Raw genomic sequence first — 19,188 nt, 5'->3', positions numbered from 1 at the left:
AAGAAAGACCGGGAGACTCCTATCTCCAATAAACCACCAGAAAACCGGAAGTGGCGCTGTAGCTCAAGTGGTAGAGCGCTCGCCTTGAGCTGAAGAGCTGAGGGACAGCGCCCAGGCCCAGAGTTCAAGCCCCACGACCGACAAAAAAAAAATAAATAAAATACAAAATATAAAATGCAAATTTCTCCCTCCTGTGAGAATTTCCATAGTTCACTTCCTAAGAAGCAAACCGAGCACTGTTTTGACCAGGCCCCACAGCACAGGCCTCTTGCATTGCGGATCCTCTGGTCACCTATCAGACAGAACCACCATCAGTTACAATGTGTTCCTCCACCCTGCTCTAGCAAGGTGGGGCTGGCCTCCGCTGCAGAGGGCTGCACACAGGGTAGGGGTATTTGAGGGGGCACTAACTGGCTCTCGATACTGCATCCTCCTTGACTCTATCACAGAACATCTCCTCCATGTTGATCCTAAGCCCCAAAATGATAAAATGTCACTTTTGACTTCATACTGTATAAATTCATCTGACATAGCCATTAAGACCACCTAGATTTGGGCTACAGCTGGCAACTAGGGTAAGCCACACTTACCAAGCATAAGTCAGTCAACCAGGCTACTCTGAGATAGCCTTGATCCCAAATGCTCCACCGGTATCCCAGGTAGGAATTTGCCTCCTGATCCCCAAGTGCCAGAGAAAGGACCCATCTTCTTTTGTCTTCTAGGTCTTACTGGTATTCATTCTCTCCTCCCTTTCCCAGGGACTGCATACCTTGTGTGGAGCCGGAGATATTAGATCTAACAATGGGCTTGCTGTCCACATTTTTCTATGCAACAGCTCCATGGAGAACAAGTAAGTAGCTCAGAGCCTGAGACAAGACATCTCCACTTCTAGGGCTGGTAGCCAGAGCATGAAGGCCAGCTCTCACTCCCACAAAGTAACAGATATACCAACATTGTTTTTCATATTATTTTATCTCTCAGAGTACTTATTGCTAGTGACAACAAACAAGCATTTCATTTTAACTGACTCTAGTGGCATAAGTGCCACTTAACTATGTAAACAGAAAAGGGAGTATGGGGTCCATAATGGAGTAGTTCAAGAGGTTTTAGATTGGTTTGGGTCACAATATGCTTACTATCTAAGGTTCCCTGGGTTATTGTTGAATTTAAAGTCATGCTGCATGTTAGTGGCAGGTCAAGCTGACAACGTGACTTCAGATAATAGCTCTGTGTAAGCAAGTTTATATACTGGCTTTACTTCAATTAATTTTTTTTCTTTGGAAAGAAGAGTTATCATAGCAGCTTTGCACACAACCTCTGGGACCACATTGTTGTGCTCAAAGCTGGACTCTAATCTTGCTAGCTAAATGAAATGGGTCAAGGTCAAGATCACATGAATCAAAGGTCAGGATCACAGCTCTATGACAATGCACTGGACACCTTCCTTTGGGTCCAGCTTCATATCAGACCACTGCCCCTCCCTCTACTCTAGCCACACTGTCTTTCATTCATTTCTCTAAACTTGCCACAGGCCTTCTTACCTCAGACCATGTGAGGACCCTTTGCCTGGAATATTCTCTCCTCTTGCCTAGATAATACCTTCAGATCTCTTGTTAAGCATCCAATCTTCAAGGAATTAATTGTTACCCCCCCAAACTATCACACTTTCCTATTCTTTCAATCTCCTGGCTTTCATTGTGTCATTATAGATTGTGATAATAGTCTTCTGTTATTGTATTTGTTTGCTCTCTGGCTGTCTATGATACTCTAAACTCTACATAGAGCTTCTGTTCACCATTTTATATCCTGCACCTTGTACACAGTTGGCACTAATTTGGAGAATGAATCAATAGGTATAGATAATATTAAAACTGAAAAGTCACAGGAAGTATTTTGTTTGTTTCAGATGCTTTTACAATTCAGATGGGGACTTCCTGATTGGTAAGTTCTAATGCTTTAAAACTCTGTCATTGTTAATCTTGGAATCCAAGATGCATTCTAACTTTCTATGCATTGTTTATGTTTATTCTCCAACCTGGTTTATTTAATTTAGTGCAATCTATTGACTGAGGTCTAGAGGCCACTGATTATCTGGAAAAGATTCCTAGCACACTTCCAAGTCCCTACTCTATTTCCTGGTCTTCCATTTTTTTCCCCATCTCTTCCGAGCCTTTTTGATGGGGAAAATAAATAGTGACACCAACATGTAACTAATTTATTAGAAGTACTCCATTAACCTTCAGATTCACCAAAGAGAAGCCCATTTGTCCTTGATAATAGCATTTACAAATTTTCATGAGACCATCTGAAATGTAAGATCTGTCAGACACTATTTGAATCTTTCCATTCCATTTAGTGGTTTTACTATTGATATTTTGACATAAACATTAGACATTCAAATGCCAACCTTCTGCTAAAATTGTCAGAAATGAGTACTTTTCCATTCTATTTCTGTGGCTGCGTTTGGGGCAGTGTGGTCAGTTCAAAAGATGTGCATATACATGCACATTGCTAACCTGACAACCAAAAACAGGAGAATCATTTTGAAGCATTTAAAAATTACTCTATATCATCTTAGTAGCTCACTGAAATGGTCAGAACATACATTTCCCCCCATGAGATACAATAATGTTCTTTTTCATCTGAAATAAAAAGCAAGTATGGCCCTAAGCCTGCATGAAATGGTTCTCACATAAAAAGGGTTGCTCACCACTGCCCTGTCTTTTTTTGTCAGTTCCCCAGAAAGGGAAGCTTCTCATTTACACCGAGTTTGGCAAGATCCTTGTGCAGCCCAATGAGATCTGCGTCATTCAGGTTGGTGATGTGCCCCCTCTCTTCGCTGCCTCTCCCTAATTTGGGAGCAATTGGATGTTTCAGCTACTGCTATTTCCAACTCTGAAATGCCTCTCTGTCATGTCTGGGCAGCAAGGAGGAGTATGAGTTATACAGAAGGCTGTATGTGCTGAAAGGGAAGCAGGCTGCATTCAACTTTGTTTTAATGCAGCACACAATCACAAAGAAAAGAGTGTTGATCGGTACATTCTCCTAAATGTTTGCATCCTCCTCCCCCATTCTGCATAAGACTGGGTTGACGGTAGGAAGTAGAAAAGGGTTTTGGTTTTTATTTGGGGGGCAGAGGGTTGTCTTTTCTTTTATGATTAGGTGAATGGGGGCTGTTGTTATCTCTGGACCCAGAAAGAACTTAGACCACTAATAGCTTGAGTCACATATGTGATTAAACTTCTAATGTTTTCTTTTTCACAAATCTTTGACCTGGTTGCCTCTCAATCATGCTTCAAGAAACGACAGCTTTACTTGTGCATTTGGGACTGACTGTGGCTCTGGGGCAGCTTAGAACTGCAAGTATGATTTAATATGGTATACCTGTGTCTCCATCCATTCCAGAGGGGAATGCGCTTCAGCATAGATGTCTTCGAGGAGACCAGGGGCTACATCCTGGAGGTCTATGGCGTCCATTTTGAATTACCTGACCTGGGACCTATTGGTAAATCTTCCACTCCAAGCCTCTAGGCCTCACTTGAGATCTAGAACATGGATCATTGCATGAAAGCTAAACACACTTCTCCCTCACTGTCTTGATCAAATTTCAACTTCCCTTTTCAGTCAGCTTCTCCAGATCCAGTATCTTCCTGTAGAATATGGGAATACAGGACAGAATGGTCCAAATCAAAACATCATGAACTTCTCTCTAGAATATAAATTATACTATTGGTGATGTAAAACAATATAGAGTAGGTTTCTGGTTATACCACAACACCGCAGAGAATGTAAAAGCTTGGATGACTGTTGATAGTGTCATCAGGAATAGGTTCCAAGAAGAGATGAGACTTGACTAATCTCCAAAGATGTAAAGAGAAAAGGGGAAAGCTTAAGCCAAAGTATACAAGAATAACTGTTTTCTTACATGAATGGGTTGTGTGCAGACAGTAAAGTAGGAGAAATGGATAGGGCTCTAACCCAATGGAAAGGGGGAGTGGACTGGATGACAGGTAGACTAAGTACCTCACCTGCCCACTGCACACACTACAACCCCCACACTTAACAATAAAGAAGGTGATCTAGAAGAACTGGAAAACACAGTCCTAAGAGGCAGACTCAAGCTTCCAAAGGTGAATCAAGGTCTCCTACTCTCCATTCTCCTGGCAGCAGAGGCAGGAGACACAGGAAGGAAGTGAAGGTGTGAGTGAGGAGCCCTTGTTCTCAGATCTCCCTTGGAGCGCAAGGAGAGCTGGGAAACTTGCCCTTGGTTTCATCTCTGGCCCTATCTCTTAGTTCTTCCTTCCTTGTCAACAGCTTTTTAGAGCAAAACAGGGACAGACCAGCATGTGCCTTCTGGTCACTCCCCTGGGGGATCCAAATATGCAGAGGAAGGTGGGAGGCGGCAGAGGCAGCTGGAGCCCTGGTGGGCCGTCTGTCATCCTGCTCACCACCCACTCTTCCAACTTCTCTCTGGCTTCCTGCTGCTCTGCAGGCAGCAGAGCCTCTAGGTTCCATGGAACAAGCACCCTCTGGAAAATATATATAATTTACCAAGCAGCTGGGTTTTTTTTTTTTGGTAACCCCAGGAACTGGAAATGATAAAACACTTTCCAGGTCTCTCATCTCAGAGTTAAATTATGTTTTTTGCACTTGGCCCTTTTGTATTTGGTCTTTCAATTTATTTTCTTTCTCTAGAGAGAATACTCTCATTCCTAAGCAGGGCTAAATAGGCAAGTCCTGAATACTTTTCTCCCTGTGGGGCAGATAGGTTTATTTTTTATTTATTTATTATTTTAGCTGAGCAAATAGTTTTTCAGGCTGCTCAGTACTGAGGCTTAAACTTAGGGCTTAAACTTAGGACCTTGTGTTTTCACTTGGCTTTTTTTCTTTTTTTTTTTTTTTAAAATTTTATTTTATTTTATTTGAGAACATACTGTACAGAGGGGTTACAATTACATGGGCAGGATAATGCATACATTTCTTACCAAGCATTGCAGCCTCCTCCTTTGTTTACCCTTCACCTCCCTTCCCAGCCTCCCATCTCCCCCCCACCCAATCATACCCCCCCCCCCCCCGACATTGTAAAGCTGGTTTTGACATGACATTTTGTACTTCTCATTGTTGCAACAGGTCCACCTGAATCCTTAAACGACTTGTTTGTCCCCGTCTCCTCCACATGTTATACTGACATCAAATATAGTGAAAGCGGGGGTTACACTGTGGGGGAGGGACATACAAAGCAACAAAGAAATAATCTTATAAATGCGTTAGAAACACATGCATGAAAGAAACAGAAACATTAAAATACATATTTGAGGGTTCGTTTTCCTAACATCACATTCTCTGACTTTTTCCGCTTGACTCATACCTATACTAGATATTGCAAATAAGGGAAACCATGGGTCACTTGGCTTTTTTTCTGCTCCACCATTTAAACCACACCTCTACTTTGGGCTTATTGCTGTTGAATTGGGAGTAAGAGTCTCCTGGACTTTTCTGCTCAGGCTGGCTTTGAATCATAATCCTCAGATCTCAGCCTCCTGAGTAGTTAAGAATACAGGAATGAACCAGCAGCTCTAGGTTTGATAATGATCATATATATCTATAAATATATGTATATATATTTCCAATCTAAATTCCTTTGGTCATCCTAGAAAGGTATCTCACTGTGAATCCAGTGAATCTTTGCCCAATAAAGGCCATTTGTAGAGTAGCTTTTGACACTGAAGGAGGCCTTTCTTTTTGTAGGCATCTTTCCTGTGTTATTTCAGACAGGTCTAAATGGGATTGGGGTTACTGTGTTCTAGGAGCTAATGGTTTGGCCAATCCTCGTGATTTCTTGATACCTGTTGCCTGGTATGAAGATCGCCAAGTACCAGGTGGTTACACTGTGATTAATAAATACCAGGGCAAGCTGTTTGCTGCCAAACAGGTAAGATGAGAGGGTTAGTAGCAAGGGGGAGGAATGAATAGTTTATGAGCACTTGGTGAAGGCCAGTGTTGGGTACTTTACATGCAACTTGTAATACTATTAAGGTACTACGTTAGGATATTATTTGCCTTATTCAAGATCATGAAAGCAAGCCAGGTTTTGCTAAATTATGTACCCACATCCTATTAAGTGGTAGGATCAGAATTCAAACCCCTCTCTGTCTGCTCCCAAGTTATGTTCTTCTCAGTCATCTAGCAATGAAAACCCTAGCAATAAGTAGATCTCTATAGTCATTTAATAAATATACAGGCAGAATAATTGATTGAGGAAGGGAAAATGAGTTTAGGAAATCAACCAAGACTGATATTCCTCAATGATCACCCTATTTTAAACACAAGTAATGGTTGATACAAAATAGATAGAATTCTGTCAATTAGTTTTGCTTGTTTTATATTTCTAGCCTGCTCAAATCAAGACATAAAGATCCAGATAATAAAAGGATAACAAAAGGATTATTACTTACTATGTTAATATGTTATGGTAAGCTAAAAAAGAACCCGTTATCATTTGTTCATTTGATTTTGTTCATTCTACTTTTTCACAGCTTACATTTGTCCACCTAGAGGTCATTCCAACCAAGAGAGGTCAACCAGTTTGGCACTTAAAATTAGTCCCTGAAGCAGACACATTATTACCCTCATGTTCTCAGGGTGAGAGTTCTCCACAGTGGTTCAGGGACCATTTGTGTCAGAACCCCTCAGTAAAGCTCGTGTGAACTTCAGATCCTTAGGAATATTCCAGCCCAAAGAGGATAACCTCCAGGGATAAGAGGTGGAAACCTGAATTCATTCTAAGCACAATCCCATTTCCCAGATCATTTTGACCTACGCTTAAGATACACATAAGCCACTAATCTAGAAGTAGTAGCAGGTCCTCCTGAATGGTTTTTCTACTTTCCTGGGTCCATGTTATTCTCTATGTGTGGCCCTTGTCCACTTCCTCTTCTCGGTCAAAATATGAGCCTATGAGGCTGGTCTCCCTGGGCACTTTTACCTAAGCTCCTTAGTCTACTGGACTTTGTTGAGTTTGCTCCACAGAAAATTGGGAGCAGGAGGAAAACATGTAGAATATGTCTTCCCTGCTTCCTCCCTTTCCGAGACTGTGTTTCTGGCAAGGCCTGGCTCCTTTGGGCAGTCCAAGAAGTGCCAACCACAAAAGCTGGTATGTGTACCTCTTTAACTCATGTTCTATAACATCACATTGGTAGCTCAAAATGATCATAATAAAGAGGCTATGTGCAGTGGCTTACTCCTGTAATCCAGCTACTTTGGAGGTGATGATCTAGAGGATTATAGTTTAAGACCAGCCTGGGTAAAATGTTGATGAGACATCCCCCCCCCACCCCAAACTCAATTAGTGGGTTGGGTGGGATAGAATAAGCCTGCTATCTCAGCTACTCAGAAACTGGAAATAGGAGAATCATGATCCAGGTTGACCTACATAAAAATGTGAGAATTTATTTGAAAAATAACTAAAAACAAATATGGTCGTGGTGAAAATATTTACATGTTGGAAATAGGCAACACTATAAATCAGAACTTTTTTGTTCCAGAAAGCTGGTTGTTCAATATCTACCCGCATTACATACAACTGAGAAACCTTTCTTTGTGGTTCTGGCTCTTGCTAGAGTCCTGTAACAATATTTCCCTCCTTTATTATCCTCTCTCTGTCTCTGTCTCTGTCTGTCTCTGTCTCTCTGTCTCTCACTGTCACTCTCTTTCTCTCTGTCTCTGTCTCTCTCTCTCTTTCTCTCTCTCACTAAGGACCTGGGCACTGTCCCTGAGGTATTTGTGTGTATGTGTGTGTGTGTGTGTGTGTGTGTGTGTGTGTGTGTGTGTGCATGTGTGTGCTCAAAGCACTCTACCACTTGAGCACAGCTCCACTTCTGGAAATTACTTTGAGATAAGAGTCTTAAGAACGTTCCTGCATGAGCTGGCTTCAAATGACATCCTCAGGTCTCAGCCTCCTGAGTAGCTAGGATTGCAGGCATGAGCTGCCACACTTGGCTCCCTCCCTGATTCTTAGTGCTCAGAAAGGCTATGTGATCTCACTGCTGGGAATGAGGATGTTTTTTTTTTAACACCTCTAAATCATTCCACTTAGCCCTAACTATACCTTGGTGAAGAGTCTGTTTACTAAAGACTTGAGAACCTTGAGTTGGATCTTCTTTTTCATATAGATCCTGGCAGTAGTGAGGATCACCTTTCAATAGTAGAACACAGAGCCTTCCCACCCTACCCCCTCCCACTCCAAGGACCATGAAACACCTTAGGATCACTCTGAAATTGCACATTCCTGGGACTGGAACTCTTAGAAGTCTACTCATCAGGCTCTGTTAAGCTACAACAACCTAGGGAAATGTCCTAGCAAATGCCTGCTGCCCCAGAAAAGAATAATCCTGATTGTTTGAGAATTGGTGGCACCCACAGGTTCCCACAGCTATGTGAAAAGTTGTTGAAAGCACTGCTTGATGAATGTGCTATGCTTCTGCAGCACATGTATCAAAGGCAGCTACAGCTTATGGAAAAATAGATCTGAGGCTAAAACCTGGGAGAAGCAACCTCATAATGATTCAGGTGGCTCACGCCTGTCATCCTAACTACGTCTGAGAATTGTGAGGCTGACATCTGAGAATTGTGATTCTAAGCCATTCCAGGCAGGAAAAAGTCTATGAAATTTTTTTTTTTTTAATTTGAGAACATACTGTACAGAGGGGTTACAATTACATGGGCAGGATAATGCGTACATTTCTTTTTTTTTTAATTTAATTTAATTTTATTTGAGAACATACTGTACAGAGGGGTTACAATTACATGGGCAGGATAATGCGTACATTTCTTACCAAGCATTGCAGCCTCCTCCTTTGTTTACCCTTCACCTCCCTTCCCAGCCTCCCCTCTCCCCCCCACCCAATCCTTCCCCCCCCCCCCCCCACCGACATTGTAAAGCTCGTTTTTGACATGACATTTTGTACTTCTCATTGTTGCAACAGGTCCACCTGAATCCTTAAACGACTTGTTTGTCCCCATCTCCTCCACAAGTTATACTGACATCAAATATAGTGAAAGCGGGGGTTAAAAGTCTATGAAATTCTTATCTCCTATTAACCTCCAAAAAGATAGGAATTAAGGTATTGTTCAAGTGGAAGAGTACTAGTCTTGAGCAAAAAGCTCAGAGATGGACTGGGAATGTGGCCTAGTGGTAAAGTGTTTGCCTAGCATGCATGAAGACCTGGGTTTGATTCTTCAGTACCCCATACACAGAAAAAGCCAGAAGCCTTGGTTAAAAGAAGCTCAGGGACAGCACCAAGGCCCTGAGTTTCAAGTCCTAGGACTAGCACAAGTAAAAAGGAAAAGGAAAAAAAAGAGCTATACTTTTCTGGCCAGATATGATGGTACAATGCCAGCATCCAGGAAGTGGAGGTAGGAGGATCATATATGTTCAGCCTGAGCTACATAGTGAATTCTTTTTTATTTTTATTTTTTTATTTTTGTCAGTCATGGGGCTTGAACTCTGAGCCTGGGCACTGTCCCTCAGCTCTTCAGCTCAAGTCTAACACTCTACCACTTGAGCCACAGTGCCACTTCCTGCTTTTTCTGTTTATGTGGTGCTGAGGAATTGAACCCAGGGCCTCATGCATGCAAGACAAGCACTCTACCACTGAGCTACCTTCCCATCCCTACATAGTGAATTCTATGCCAGTTTGGGATACATTTATTTTTTAAAAAAAGAGTTATACTCTCCTAAACAAGGCTATAATGAAGTTTACATTAATATCAAATTAAAAGAGAGTTATACTAGTACATATTGTAGGATGACAGCTATGAAAACATTACATACCAGGATCATCTTCTTTTCCTACCTTTTGTGATTAGGATGTCTCCCCGTTCAATGTTGTGGCCTGGCATGGAAACTACACGCCCTACAAGTACAACCTGGACAATTTCATGGTCATCAACGCAGTGGCCTTTGACCATGCGGTAAGATTCCCCAGGATGAGGCACCCTTTGGTGGAAGGGATCCACAGTTGACTGTGTCCTTCACAAATCTGACACTTCCAAAATCACCCTTGGAAGGCCTAGATATAGGTATTTGTCTCTTGGCAAAGGAATAAATAATAGCTGATGAGGAAGCGAGGTCAGATACTCGACATGCATTCATGAACTCAGCTTAGTTCTGTAAGAATAACCATAACTCCCATAGATGGGTAAACTCTCTCTCTCTCTCTCTCTCTCTCTCTCTCTCTCTCACACACACACACACACACACACACACACACACACACACACACACTAGCTAACTGCTAGTATTCATGGCCAGAGCCAGGAGAAAAGATCACTTATGGAACTGGAAAAGTCTCTATCTTTCTCCCAATGCTCAGAAGTTGACACTTGCTGTGGCCACCTATCTAAGTTCCTCTGCTTGGCTGGGGTTGGCAGTGATGGAGGAAAAAGCCCTCTTCTAAAGTTACCCATGATGTTTAGTGTTTGAACGTGAACCAAAGAAACCCTAGTGTACAGACTTGCTCATATTTTTCAGTCAATTACAGGGCCACAAACAGGTCCCTGGTCTACAATGCTGGCCCCCAATGCCCCATATTCTTGATAAAGGGCTAGTTCTGAGATCCTGGGGGATCTTTACTTTTGCAGCTTAGTTCATAATAGATTAACTTAACCCACAAGCTGGGAGATAATTAGGGTAGGAGCCAGAGAATCAGAGGCAGAAGGATTACTTGGAGCCAATTCAGCTTATCTCTAGGGGGCACAAAACTACCTTTCTGAACAACCACAACTCTTAATAAAACCAAAGGAGAAAAGAAAATCAAGACACCAAGCCCAAAACAACACGAGAAAGTATCATGAGACACTGATAAAGGTTTATTTCAGCCCTACTACCTTTCCCTTCTTTCAATAGTTTCAGACCATTTCCCATAACAGAGAAATATTAAATCTCCCAGCAATAAGGACTGATATTTTTTCTCATCTGAATTTATACAGGTGCAGTCTTCTCTGTACTGATGCTATAGTTTTCTTCCCTAAACACAGATCTGATCAGTCCACCACTACCTTAAGAAGCCCTCAAAAGGTTCCCTGTGGTTTAGGATTAAGTCTGAGCTCTGAAGCGTGGTATTTGATGCTCTTTACCATCTGGTCCAGGCTCATTTTACAACACCACATCTTGCCCCTCTTCCTTCTGTCAATATAGATGCTGGGTTTTAACCTTCTCTCCTAACAAAATCTCAGTGAATTTTGATGTCTTTCCCATGTTCCATGATAAAACGCCTTTTTCTTTCTTCTCTTTCTCTCGTCTCTTTTTTGCTTTCTTCCATTCTCCTTTCTTCTGTTCATTCTTTAAGACTTAGCTTACCTAACACCTCCTCTTTGAATCCTTCCTTGGTTCTTTCAGGTAGGAATAATCACTTTCTTCTCTTCTTCATTAAGTCTAAAAGATGAGGGAAGAAAAGATCCAATCATCTTTAAGTGCCTACATAATTAGCATGGCATCCAAGGCAACATTGTATTTGATGTCAGTTAAATCAATCTTTCCACTGAAGGAATCTAAAGTTCTTTTAAAAGTATAATATCGTTTCTTAACCTACACAACCCCTCCATACTGCACACCAAAACTAGTGATGTAAATGGTATCGTTCAGATCCATTCTCCAAAGAGAAATAGGTCTACATCATCACCTAGTTCTAGATGCTGTTTTATTTCTGTTTTACCTTATTTGGGGAGGGGAGAGGGGAGGATTCTTTCTACCAGGAATTCCTGCTGTGCTCTTCTGAGGTTAGAAAGCAGGTGCCTTGGCTCTCAGAGCCCTGGGATAGTTGGGTGCATGTAGTATGGGTTTGGTGACGTGATGAAGTAACTCAGAACCAACCCTCTTAGCTGGTGTGAATTTATTTTGCCTCACACACACAAGGAGACAGTCAGATGAATACTTACCACACCTTCCTTAGAAGGCTGCTGACCTGTCATTTGATCAGAATTCAGACCATCACTTGAAAAAACCTCCATGTGCGGGTGACACGTGTGCCATGATCCACCTACCTCCCTTGCACTTACACTGAGTCTCTCTTGTGCATTCACAGGACCCCTCCATTTTCACTGTGCTGACTGCCAAGTCTATGCGTCCTGGAGTGGCCATTGCTGACTTTGTCATCTTCCCACCTCGATGGGGGGTGGCCGATAAAACCTTCAGGCCTCCTTATTACCATAGTAAGTCCCTCTTTTACCAAGGCACATTGGAAACAGTGGCATACAGTAAGCACTGTGCATTGGAAATAAGTATACAGCCAGCATTCTGGACCCTGAAAGTATTATTTCTACTGCCCTCACTTTAAGCTACTTTAAAACCAAAATGTCTGCAGGGATGGTACTAGGGCATTGACTCTAAACCTATATCTCCATTCCTCTGACCTTAAAGAAAGACAGAAAGGCTGGTAAGTATAAAGCAAGGAGTTTCTGTACATTTCAGGTCTTTCTTCTGATGGTTGTTAGTAGCATGGTTTGGGGAAAGCTCATTCTCTGAGTATAGTTCAATAGCCAACAAAAGGTATTTTCTCCCATTACTTTGAAAGGACAAAGCAGATTCAGGTATGTATTAGAGGACAGACTATTCTAGAAGGAGGTTCTACAGAGCATTTGTTGACTACAATAAGACCTAAAAATGTACTCCTTTTATTTCATTAATAATATGGTGACTTGGCTTATGGTTATTGGCCAGTTTTATGTCCTGGTACAAGTTCTTTAAAAATCTCACCTATTGATGACCACCACTGGCTCTTGTCTATAATCCTAGCTACTCAGAAAGCTGAAATCTGTGGATCACAGTTACAAGCCAGCCTGAACAGGAAATGTCCATGAGACTCTTATGTCCAATTAACCACCAAAAAGCTGGAAGTAGATCCATGGTTCAAGTGATAGAGTACTACCCTTGAGTACAAAAGCTCAGGAACAAAGAGGCCCCGAGTTCAAGCCCTGGGACCTGCACTTCCCCTGCAAAAAAAAAAATTCTTGCTTTAGCAATACTCAAAAATTCCTACTATTTTGATGTGACTTTAAAAGAGAAGTGAGAAGTTATTTCTGTAGACATATTGCCTGCAGTCTTTTGAATGTACCTTAGTCAAGGAGTCTCAGCTTTAATCAGAAAGGCAAGGTTTACCCTCCCACTGTCCTTTGAAATAAGGAAAGTGATGTAGAAATGTTATCACCAATCTCATTGCTACCCGAATTCATATTCAGATCAAAGCCAAATTCCATCTTGCTCTCTTCTTCAAATTAAGCCATGAAGGTGACCATGAGGACTCATTCTGCAGTGGGGAATGTGACAGCAAACTTAAGTCATGAGCACAGCTGTTTTTAAAATGTACACTTTATGCTTCCATTTGCTTCTCTTTCCCTATTTCTGCTACACATTGTGATCTGGATGTCACCTTCTCTGCAGGGGCTGCCAAATCTATGTCCCTTTATAGGGGCCCTACAGCAGCAGTGAGTATTTGGGGAAGGGTAGATGTCACTGCTTAGCTGATTATACAAGAAGGACAGAACATGGTGCTATTTTACTTCTTATTTCTCCCTCTGTAGTCTGTGACTTGCACTCTCTATTCTCTCACAGGCAGACTTTGAGTAGCTTTAAGGGGACCTTTTTTTCCCTGCCAGTCTTGGGGCTTGGATTCAGGGACTGGGCACTGTCCCTAAGCTTTGTTTGCACAAAGCTAGCACTCTACCACTTGAGCCACAGCACCACTTCTGGCTTTTTCTGTTTATGTGAAACTGAGAAATTGAATCCAGGGCTTCATGCATGCTAGGCAAGCACCCTACCACTAAGCCACATTCCCAGCTCCATAAGGGGGCCCTTTCTTATCTTTCTATATCCCAGTACTTACCACAATATCTAATTGTATACATTGGATGGATGAATGGATGGGTAGATGGATGGAGTGAGAAACAGATTATCAGAGGGAAGAGTAGATGAGTGGATAGAGATGGAGAGTCAATGAAATTCACTTAGGTTTTATATTTCTTTTATTCTGTTGCAGAGGTGTTATTATTTTAATAAGAAGCTTTCTTTTATAGATTTACTTATAGCTTTATAGGATTGAAAGTATGGAAGTATGGTGATTTTTGTTAAATTGTGACACTAGAAAGCAAACTAGGACTCATAAATTTAACCTATATGCAAGTACATTTCCATTTGATGTAGAAAAAGCTTTCTAACACCCAGAGCTGTTAAGTAATATGATGGGTTATTTTGTAGAGCAAAACACTTCCATTCATAGAACCCATGCAGGGCTGGGAATGTGGCTTAGTGGTAGAATGCTTGCCTATCATAGCCCATGCAGGCAGAGCCCAGGAGTAACTGCCAGGAATGATAAACTCTTTGTGTGAGAAATGGAGGCATGGCTCAAGTGGTAGAGTGCCAGCCTAACAAGCACGAGGCCCTGAGATCAAACCCCAATACTACAAATACTACCAAAAAAATTAAAGAAAGAAAAGAGAGGGCTGGGAAGGTGGCTCAGTGGTAGAGCGCTTGCCTTGCATGCATGAGGCCCTAGGTTCGATTCCTCAGCACCACAGAAGCAAAAAAAAAAAAAAGAAAGAAAACACCAGAAGTGGTGCTGTGGCTCAAGTGGTAGAGCGCTATCCTTGAGCTGAAGAGCTGAGGGACAGCGTCCAGGCCCAGAGTTCAGGCCCCACGACTGGACCAAAAAGAAAAAAAAAAAAAAAGAAAAGAGAAAATCTTTGTATGGAATAGAGGTGATATTGTTTCCATTTAGAATTCTAGAACAGAGCAAGATCAATAGAAAGCCCACGGACTGGGAGAAGATCTTTACTAGCCATACAACGGACAAGGGTCTCATATCTAAAATATACTTGGAACTCAAAAAATTAAACCACCCAACAACAAATCCTCAAAGAAACAACTGCCCAATAAGTAAGTGGGCGAAAGACTTAAAGAGAAGCTTCTCTGAAGAAGAAAGAAGGATGGCCAATAGACACATGAAGAAATGTTCAACATCCCTAGCCATAAAAGAAATGCAAATCAAAACAACATTGAGATATCACCTCACTCCAGTTAGAACGGCAAAAATCAAGAACTCTAACAACAACAGATGCTGGAGGGGATGTGGACAGAAAGGAACCTTACTTCATTGTTGGTGGGAATGTAAACTTGTTCAACCACTTTGGAAAGCAGTATGGAGGTTCCTCAAAAGACTTCACATAGAGCTCCCCTATGACCCAGCAATCCCACTTTTGGGCATTTACCCTAATGTTTACAAACAAGACCACACTAAAGCTACCAGCACAACTATGTTTATTGCAGCATTATTTACCATAGCTAAGATATGGAACCAACCCAGATGCCCCTCAGTAGATGAATGGATCAAGAACATGTGGTATATATACACAATGGAATTCTATGCCTCCATCAGAAAGAATGACATTGCCCCATTTTTTAGGAAATGGAAAAACTTGGAAAAAATTATATTAAGTGAAGTAAGCCAGGCCCAAAGAAACGTAGGTCCCATGGTTTCCCTTATTTGTAATATCTAGTATATGTATGAGTCAAGCGGAAAAGGTCAGATAATGTGATGTCAGGAAAATGAACCCTTAGATGTGTATTTTAATGTTTTTTTTTTCTTTCATGCATGTGTTTCTAACACATTTATAAGATTATCTCTATGTTGCTTTGTATGTCCCTCCCCCACAGAATAACCCCTGCTTTCACTATATTTGATGTCAGTATAACTTGTGGAGGAGATGGGGAAAAACCAGTTGTTTAAGGATACAGGTGGACCTGTTGCAACAATGAGAAGTACAAGTTGTTATGTCCAAAACGAGCTTTACAACGTTGGTGCGGGGCGGGGGGGGGGGGGGAAGGAGAAGGATTGGGATTGGGGGGGAGGGGGGAGGCTGGGAAGGGATGTGAAGGATAAACAAAGGAGGAGGCTGCAATGCTTGGTAAGAAATGTACGCATTATCCTGCCCATGTAACTGTAACTCCTCTGTACAGTATGTTCACAAATAAAATTAAATTAAAAAAAAAAGAATTCTAGAACAGAAGAATATGATTTTATCAGCTATAGAAGCTGGTATTTGTTATGATAAATAGCTTTTAAGGTCTGTATTTTGCAGAGACCAAGATTCTGTCACATAGATTATGCTTTGATAATGGACTTTGAATCCAGAGTTCTATTACATCTATTACATCAATATCAATCTTTCTATTACATCTTTCTATTACCTCTCTCACACACACATACACACACAATAATAATAATAATAATAATATTGCTTCAACCTTCCCAGGGAACTGCATGAGTGAATTCATGGGACTCATCAAAGGTCATTATGAGGCCAAGCCAGGTGGATTCCTGCCAGGGGGTGGCAGCCTGCATAGTGCCATGACCCCTCATGGCCCTGATGCTGACTGCTTTGAGAAGGCCAGTAAGGCCAAACTGGAGCCTGAGAGGATTGCTGATGGCACCATGGTAAGCAAGCTGCCAGGCTCTGGGAGCTGGATTCCCCACCTTGTCAAGAGAAAAATCATCTATTTTTTATTTCTTCAAAGAGACAAAGGTGGAGTAAAGAGAGGAGGGTTGTGTGTCTGTATGTACATAGTTATATGTATGTCTATACATGGCTTTGTGCAAATGCTACATCCCCGCTGTGGTAGTAGAGGAAGCCTTTTGTACTTGGAGTCAGATCTGAGTTTAAATTCTAGCTCTTAGCGCTTGTGTCACTTAACTTCTCCATGCATCATTTTCCCCATCTTCAGAATGGGTATGCGATCTATCATGACAGATGACTATGAGTTGATCTTATTGCACAGTCGTTCAATACAGTTCAAATGCAAGGTTATTATCATGCTGGGTGAGGGGTCTTCCTGTATTCATGTGCAGCCCTGTGCGTGTTCTGTCTCGGAGTCAAGCAGTCATGGAGGCCCACAACAGCAGGGGAGGCAGGATGCCACGCTCACCCAGTTTCTCAAGCACTGAAGGGTCAGGCTTGTGAGCTGCAGTCTTCAGATGTTTCCTCCTTTTCCTTTGTTCTGTTTTGGCCTGGGATGGAATGGATGGGATTTAAAACCTGCTTTGTATTCCTCTCATGTCAGGCTGTAAACACCGAGGTTGAACACAATTGCAGTTGGCTGCGGCACTTGATCTTATTTTATTTTTATATTCTTAGAGTTAATGGACCATAGGAGGTAATTTTTATTCTAAACCACCTGCAAATTTGCTTTGCATTTTTTAAACAAATGCCTTCAATGCTACCTAGTTCAAAATCTCTACCACAGACTTTCCTGACTCCATGCCGCTTGTAAACATCCTAGGTGGTGGGTGTTAGCCGTCCATCTAGCCAATGCAGTTTAGTTTCGGTCCCAACCCTGCAGCCAAAGCTGGTAGCAGAGCTCTGGAGAAAGAAGGACACAAAATCTTCTCACATGTTTGGCTTCAGCTCTGTTTCTCTTGCCAGGACTTCTGAGGGATTTCTATGGGACACAGTTTGACAATCTCAGTTAAGCAAACACATTGACTCTGACAGATCCCAGAAGTGCTTGGGCTACCCCAGAGTGACTCCTCAAGAACCTTTAGTGCCCTAAATTGTCTCTGGGTAGTTGTATGACTAAGGAACAATGCTCTACAACTGTGAGGCACAGGACAGGGACACTTCTTTCAGTAGTCGAACTTTGGGTAATGTCCAGGTCCTGGAAATTTTGTTGTTGTTAGTGGTGGTGGTGGTACTGAGGATTTTGAACTCAGGACCTCATGCTTGTTAAGAGTAATACCACTTGAGATATGCCTCCAGGCCTTTTTTCCTTTAGTTATTTTTTTCAGGGTTTTACTATGTACCTCAGGCTGGCTTCAAACTCATGATTCTCCTGCATCAGCCTCCTAAGTGCTGTGTGTGTATATAACTCCATGCAGCTGAAATATGGCTTTAAAAAACAGTGCTGCAGCCATTCCTGTTTTCTTTAAGCAACTTCCCCTGCTACTCCTTTCCTTTTCCTGACTTCTTAGTCAAAGTCTTCAAAATGCAAGTTCAAATCTCAGTTTCCTCTTCTGTGAAATGAGGGGTTTGCCCATTGTCACAAGGATTTGGTCAGGCTAATCAACAGCCCCTGAGAAGAATATTCCAGCATTCTCTCACCCTTGGAACTAGCAAATATAGTTCCATAGTGCTATGAGAAACAGTGTGAGGCCCAAGTGTCTAATTCCATCCCACAAAATGGAACTCAAGGTCTTGGTTAGTTCAAAGTCTTGCCTAAGATCTCATCAGCTTTGATTTGGGATCTCATCAGGTTTGAGTTGGGATCCAAGGACTGGGTTTCCTTTTCTCACAATGCCAGTAACATGATCTATTAGTCCAAGATTTTGCCTGCCTGTATCTTCTTATGACATCTAAGCACATGTGTTTTACTGTCTACCTCATCCCTTTCTTCGCATGTCCCCCATTTCCTGCAGGCATTTATGTTTGAATCTTCCCTAAGTCTGGCTGTCACCAAATGGGGACTCAAAGCTTCCAGTTGTTTGGATGAGAATTACTACAAGTGCTGGGAACCTCTCAAGAGCCATTTCACCCCCAATTCCAAGAAGTCGGCAGGACCTTAATTGAGACTGGAGCCTTTTGACCATAACCAAGAATGAATTTGTATGGTTTCCTAGAGAATCTTGTGTATGCTCTCTGATGTTGTGGAGGGGAAGGTTTGGATAAAATGTAAACTCACATTTCATAGTCAAGAAACTCAGAGTATTTGTGAAAATATGGTTGGGAAGTTCCATGACCATCCATTTAATTATTCAATAAACACCTGGTAATGTTCTGTGGAAGTGGTAAATAGCCATAATCACGTCTTGATGAGCCTGACCTATAAGTGGCCAAGACTGGTGGGTGCTTAAACTGAGAGCCTTCATTCTAGTAGCACAAGTCCAACTATCAGTCAGAGACTAGGAAGGATAAGACAAGCACTAAGATCATGAGTTGGGGCTGACACCCAGGATCAAACTCTTAGGAGCTAATCAAAGCATGGAGAACTGAAGGGATTCAGAAAACTTCCAAACATCTGTCAGCTTAAAACAGATGAGCAGCCAAGACAGTAGGCATTTAATCATGGTATCATGTAGGAGCCAGTATGACCAGGACCAACCATCCCTGGCCACCTCAGGTCTGTCGAGAAGAAAGAATAATTCA

At 41.9% G+C, this 19,188-nt stretch overlaps 1 protein-coding gene across 1 annotated transcript in view; it reads left to right on the top strand.

The window, feature by feature from the left end:
- Hgd (homogentisate 1,2-dioxygenase) overlaps positions 1–18,828 on the top strand; it is a 49,831-nt gene extending 31,003 nt beyond the window's left edge. The window contains exons 6-14 of the mRNA XM_042668640.1: positions 759–850; positions 1,907–1,941; positions 2,735–2,814; positions 3,406–3,505; positions 5,808–5,932; positions 9,868–9,972; positions 12,084–12,210; positions 16,306–16,487; positions 18,462–18,828. Coding sequence (XP_042524574.1) covers positions 759–850; positions 1,907–1,941; positions 2,735–2,814; positions 3,406–3,505; positions 5,808–5,932; positions 9,868–9,972; positions 12,084–12,210; positions 16,306–16,487; positions 18,462–18,608 — 993 coding nt within the window. The 3' untranslated portion in view covers positions 18,609–18,828. The remainder of the gene's footprint in view (positions 1–758; positions 851–1,906; positions 1,942–2,734; positions 2,815–3,405; positions 3,506–5,807; positions 5,933–9,867; positions 9,973–12,083; positions 12,211–16,305; positions 16,488–18,461) is intronic.
- The last annotated feature ends 360 nt before the right edge of the window (positions 18,829–19,188 follow it).

The sequence above is a fragment of the Dipodomys spectabilis genome, unplaced genomic scaffold, assembly GCF_019054845.1.
Source record: "Dipodomys spectabilis isolate Male_0828 unplaced genomic scaffold, ASM1905484v1 ptg000017l, whole genome shotgun sequence".
NCBI lineage: Eukaryota > Metazoa > Chordata > Mammalia > Rodentia > Heteromyidae > Dipodomys > Dipodomys spectabilis.
The sequence above is the reverse complement of the archived record's forward strand: the minus strand, read 5'-3'. Positions and strand labels throughout refer to the sequence as shown.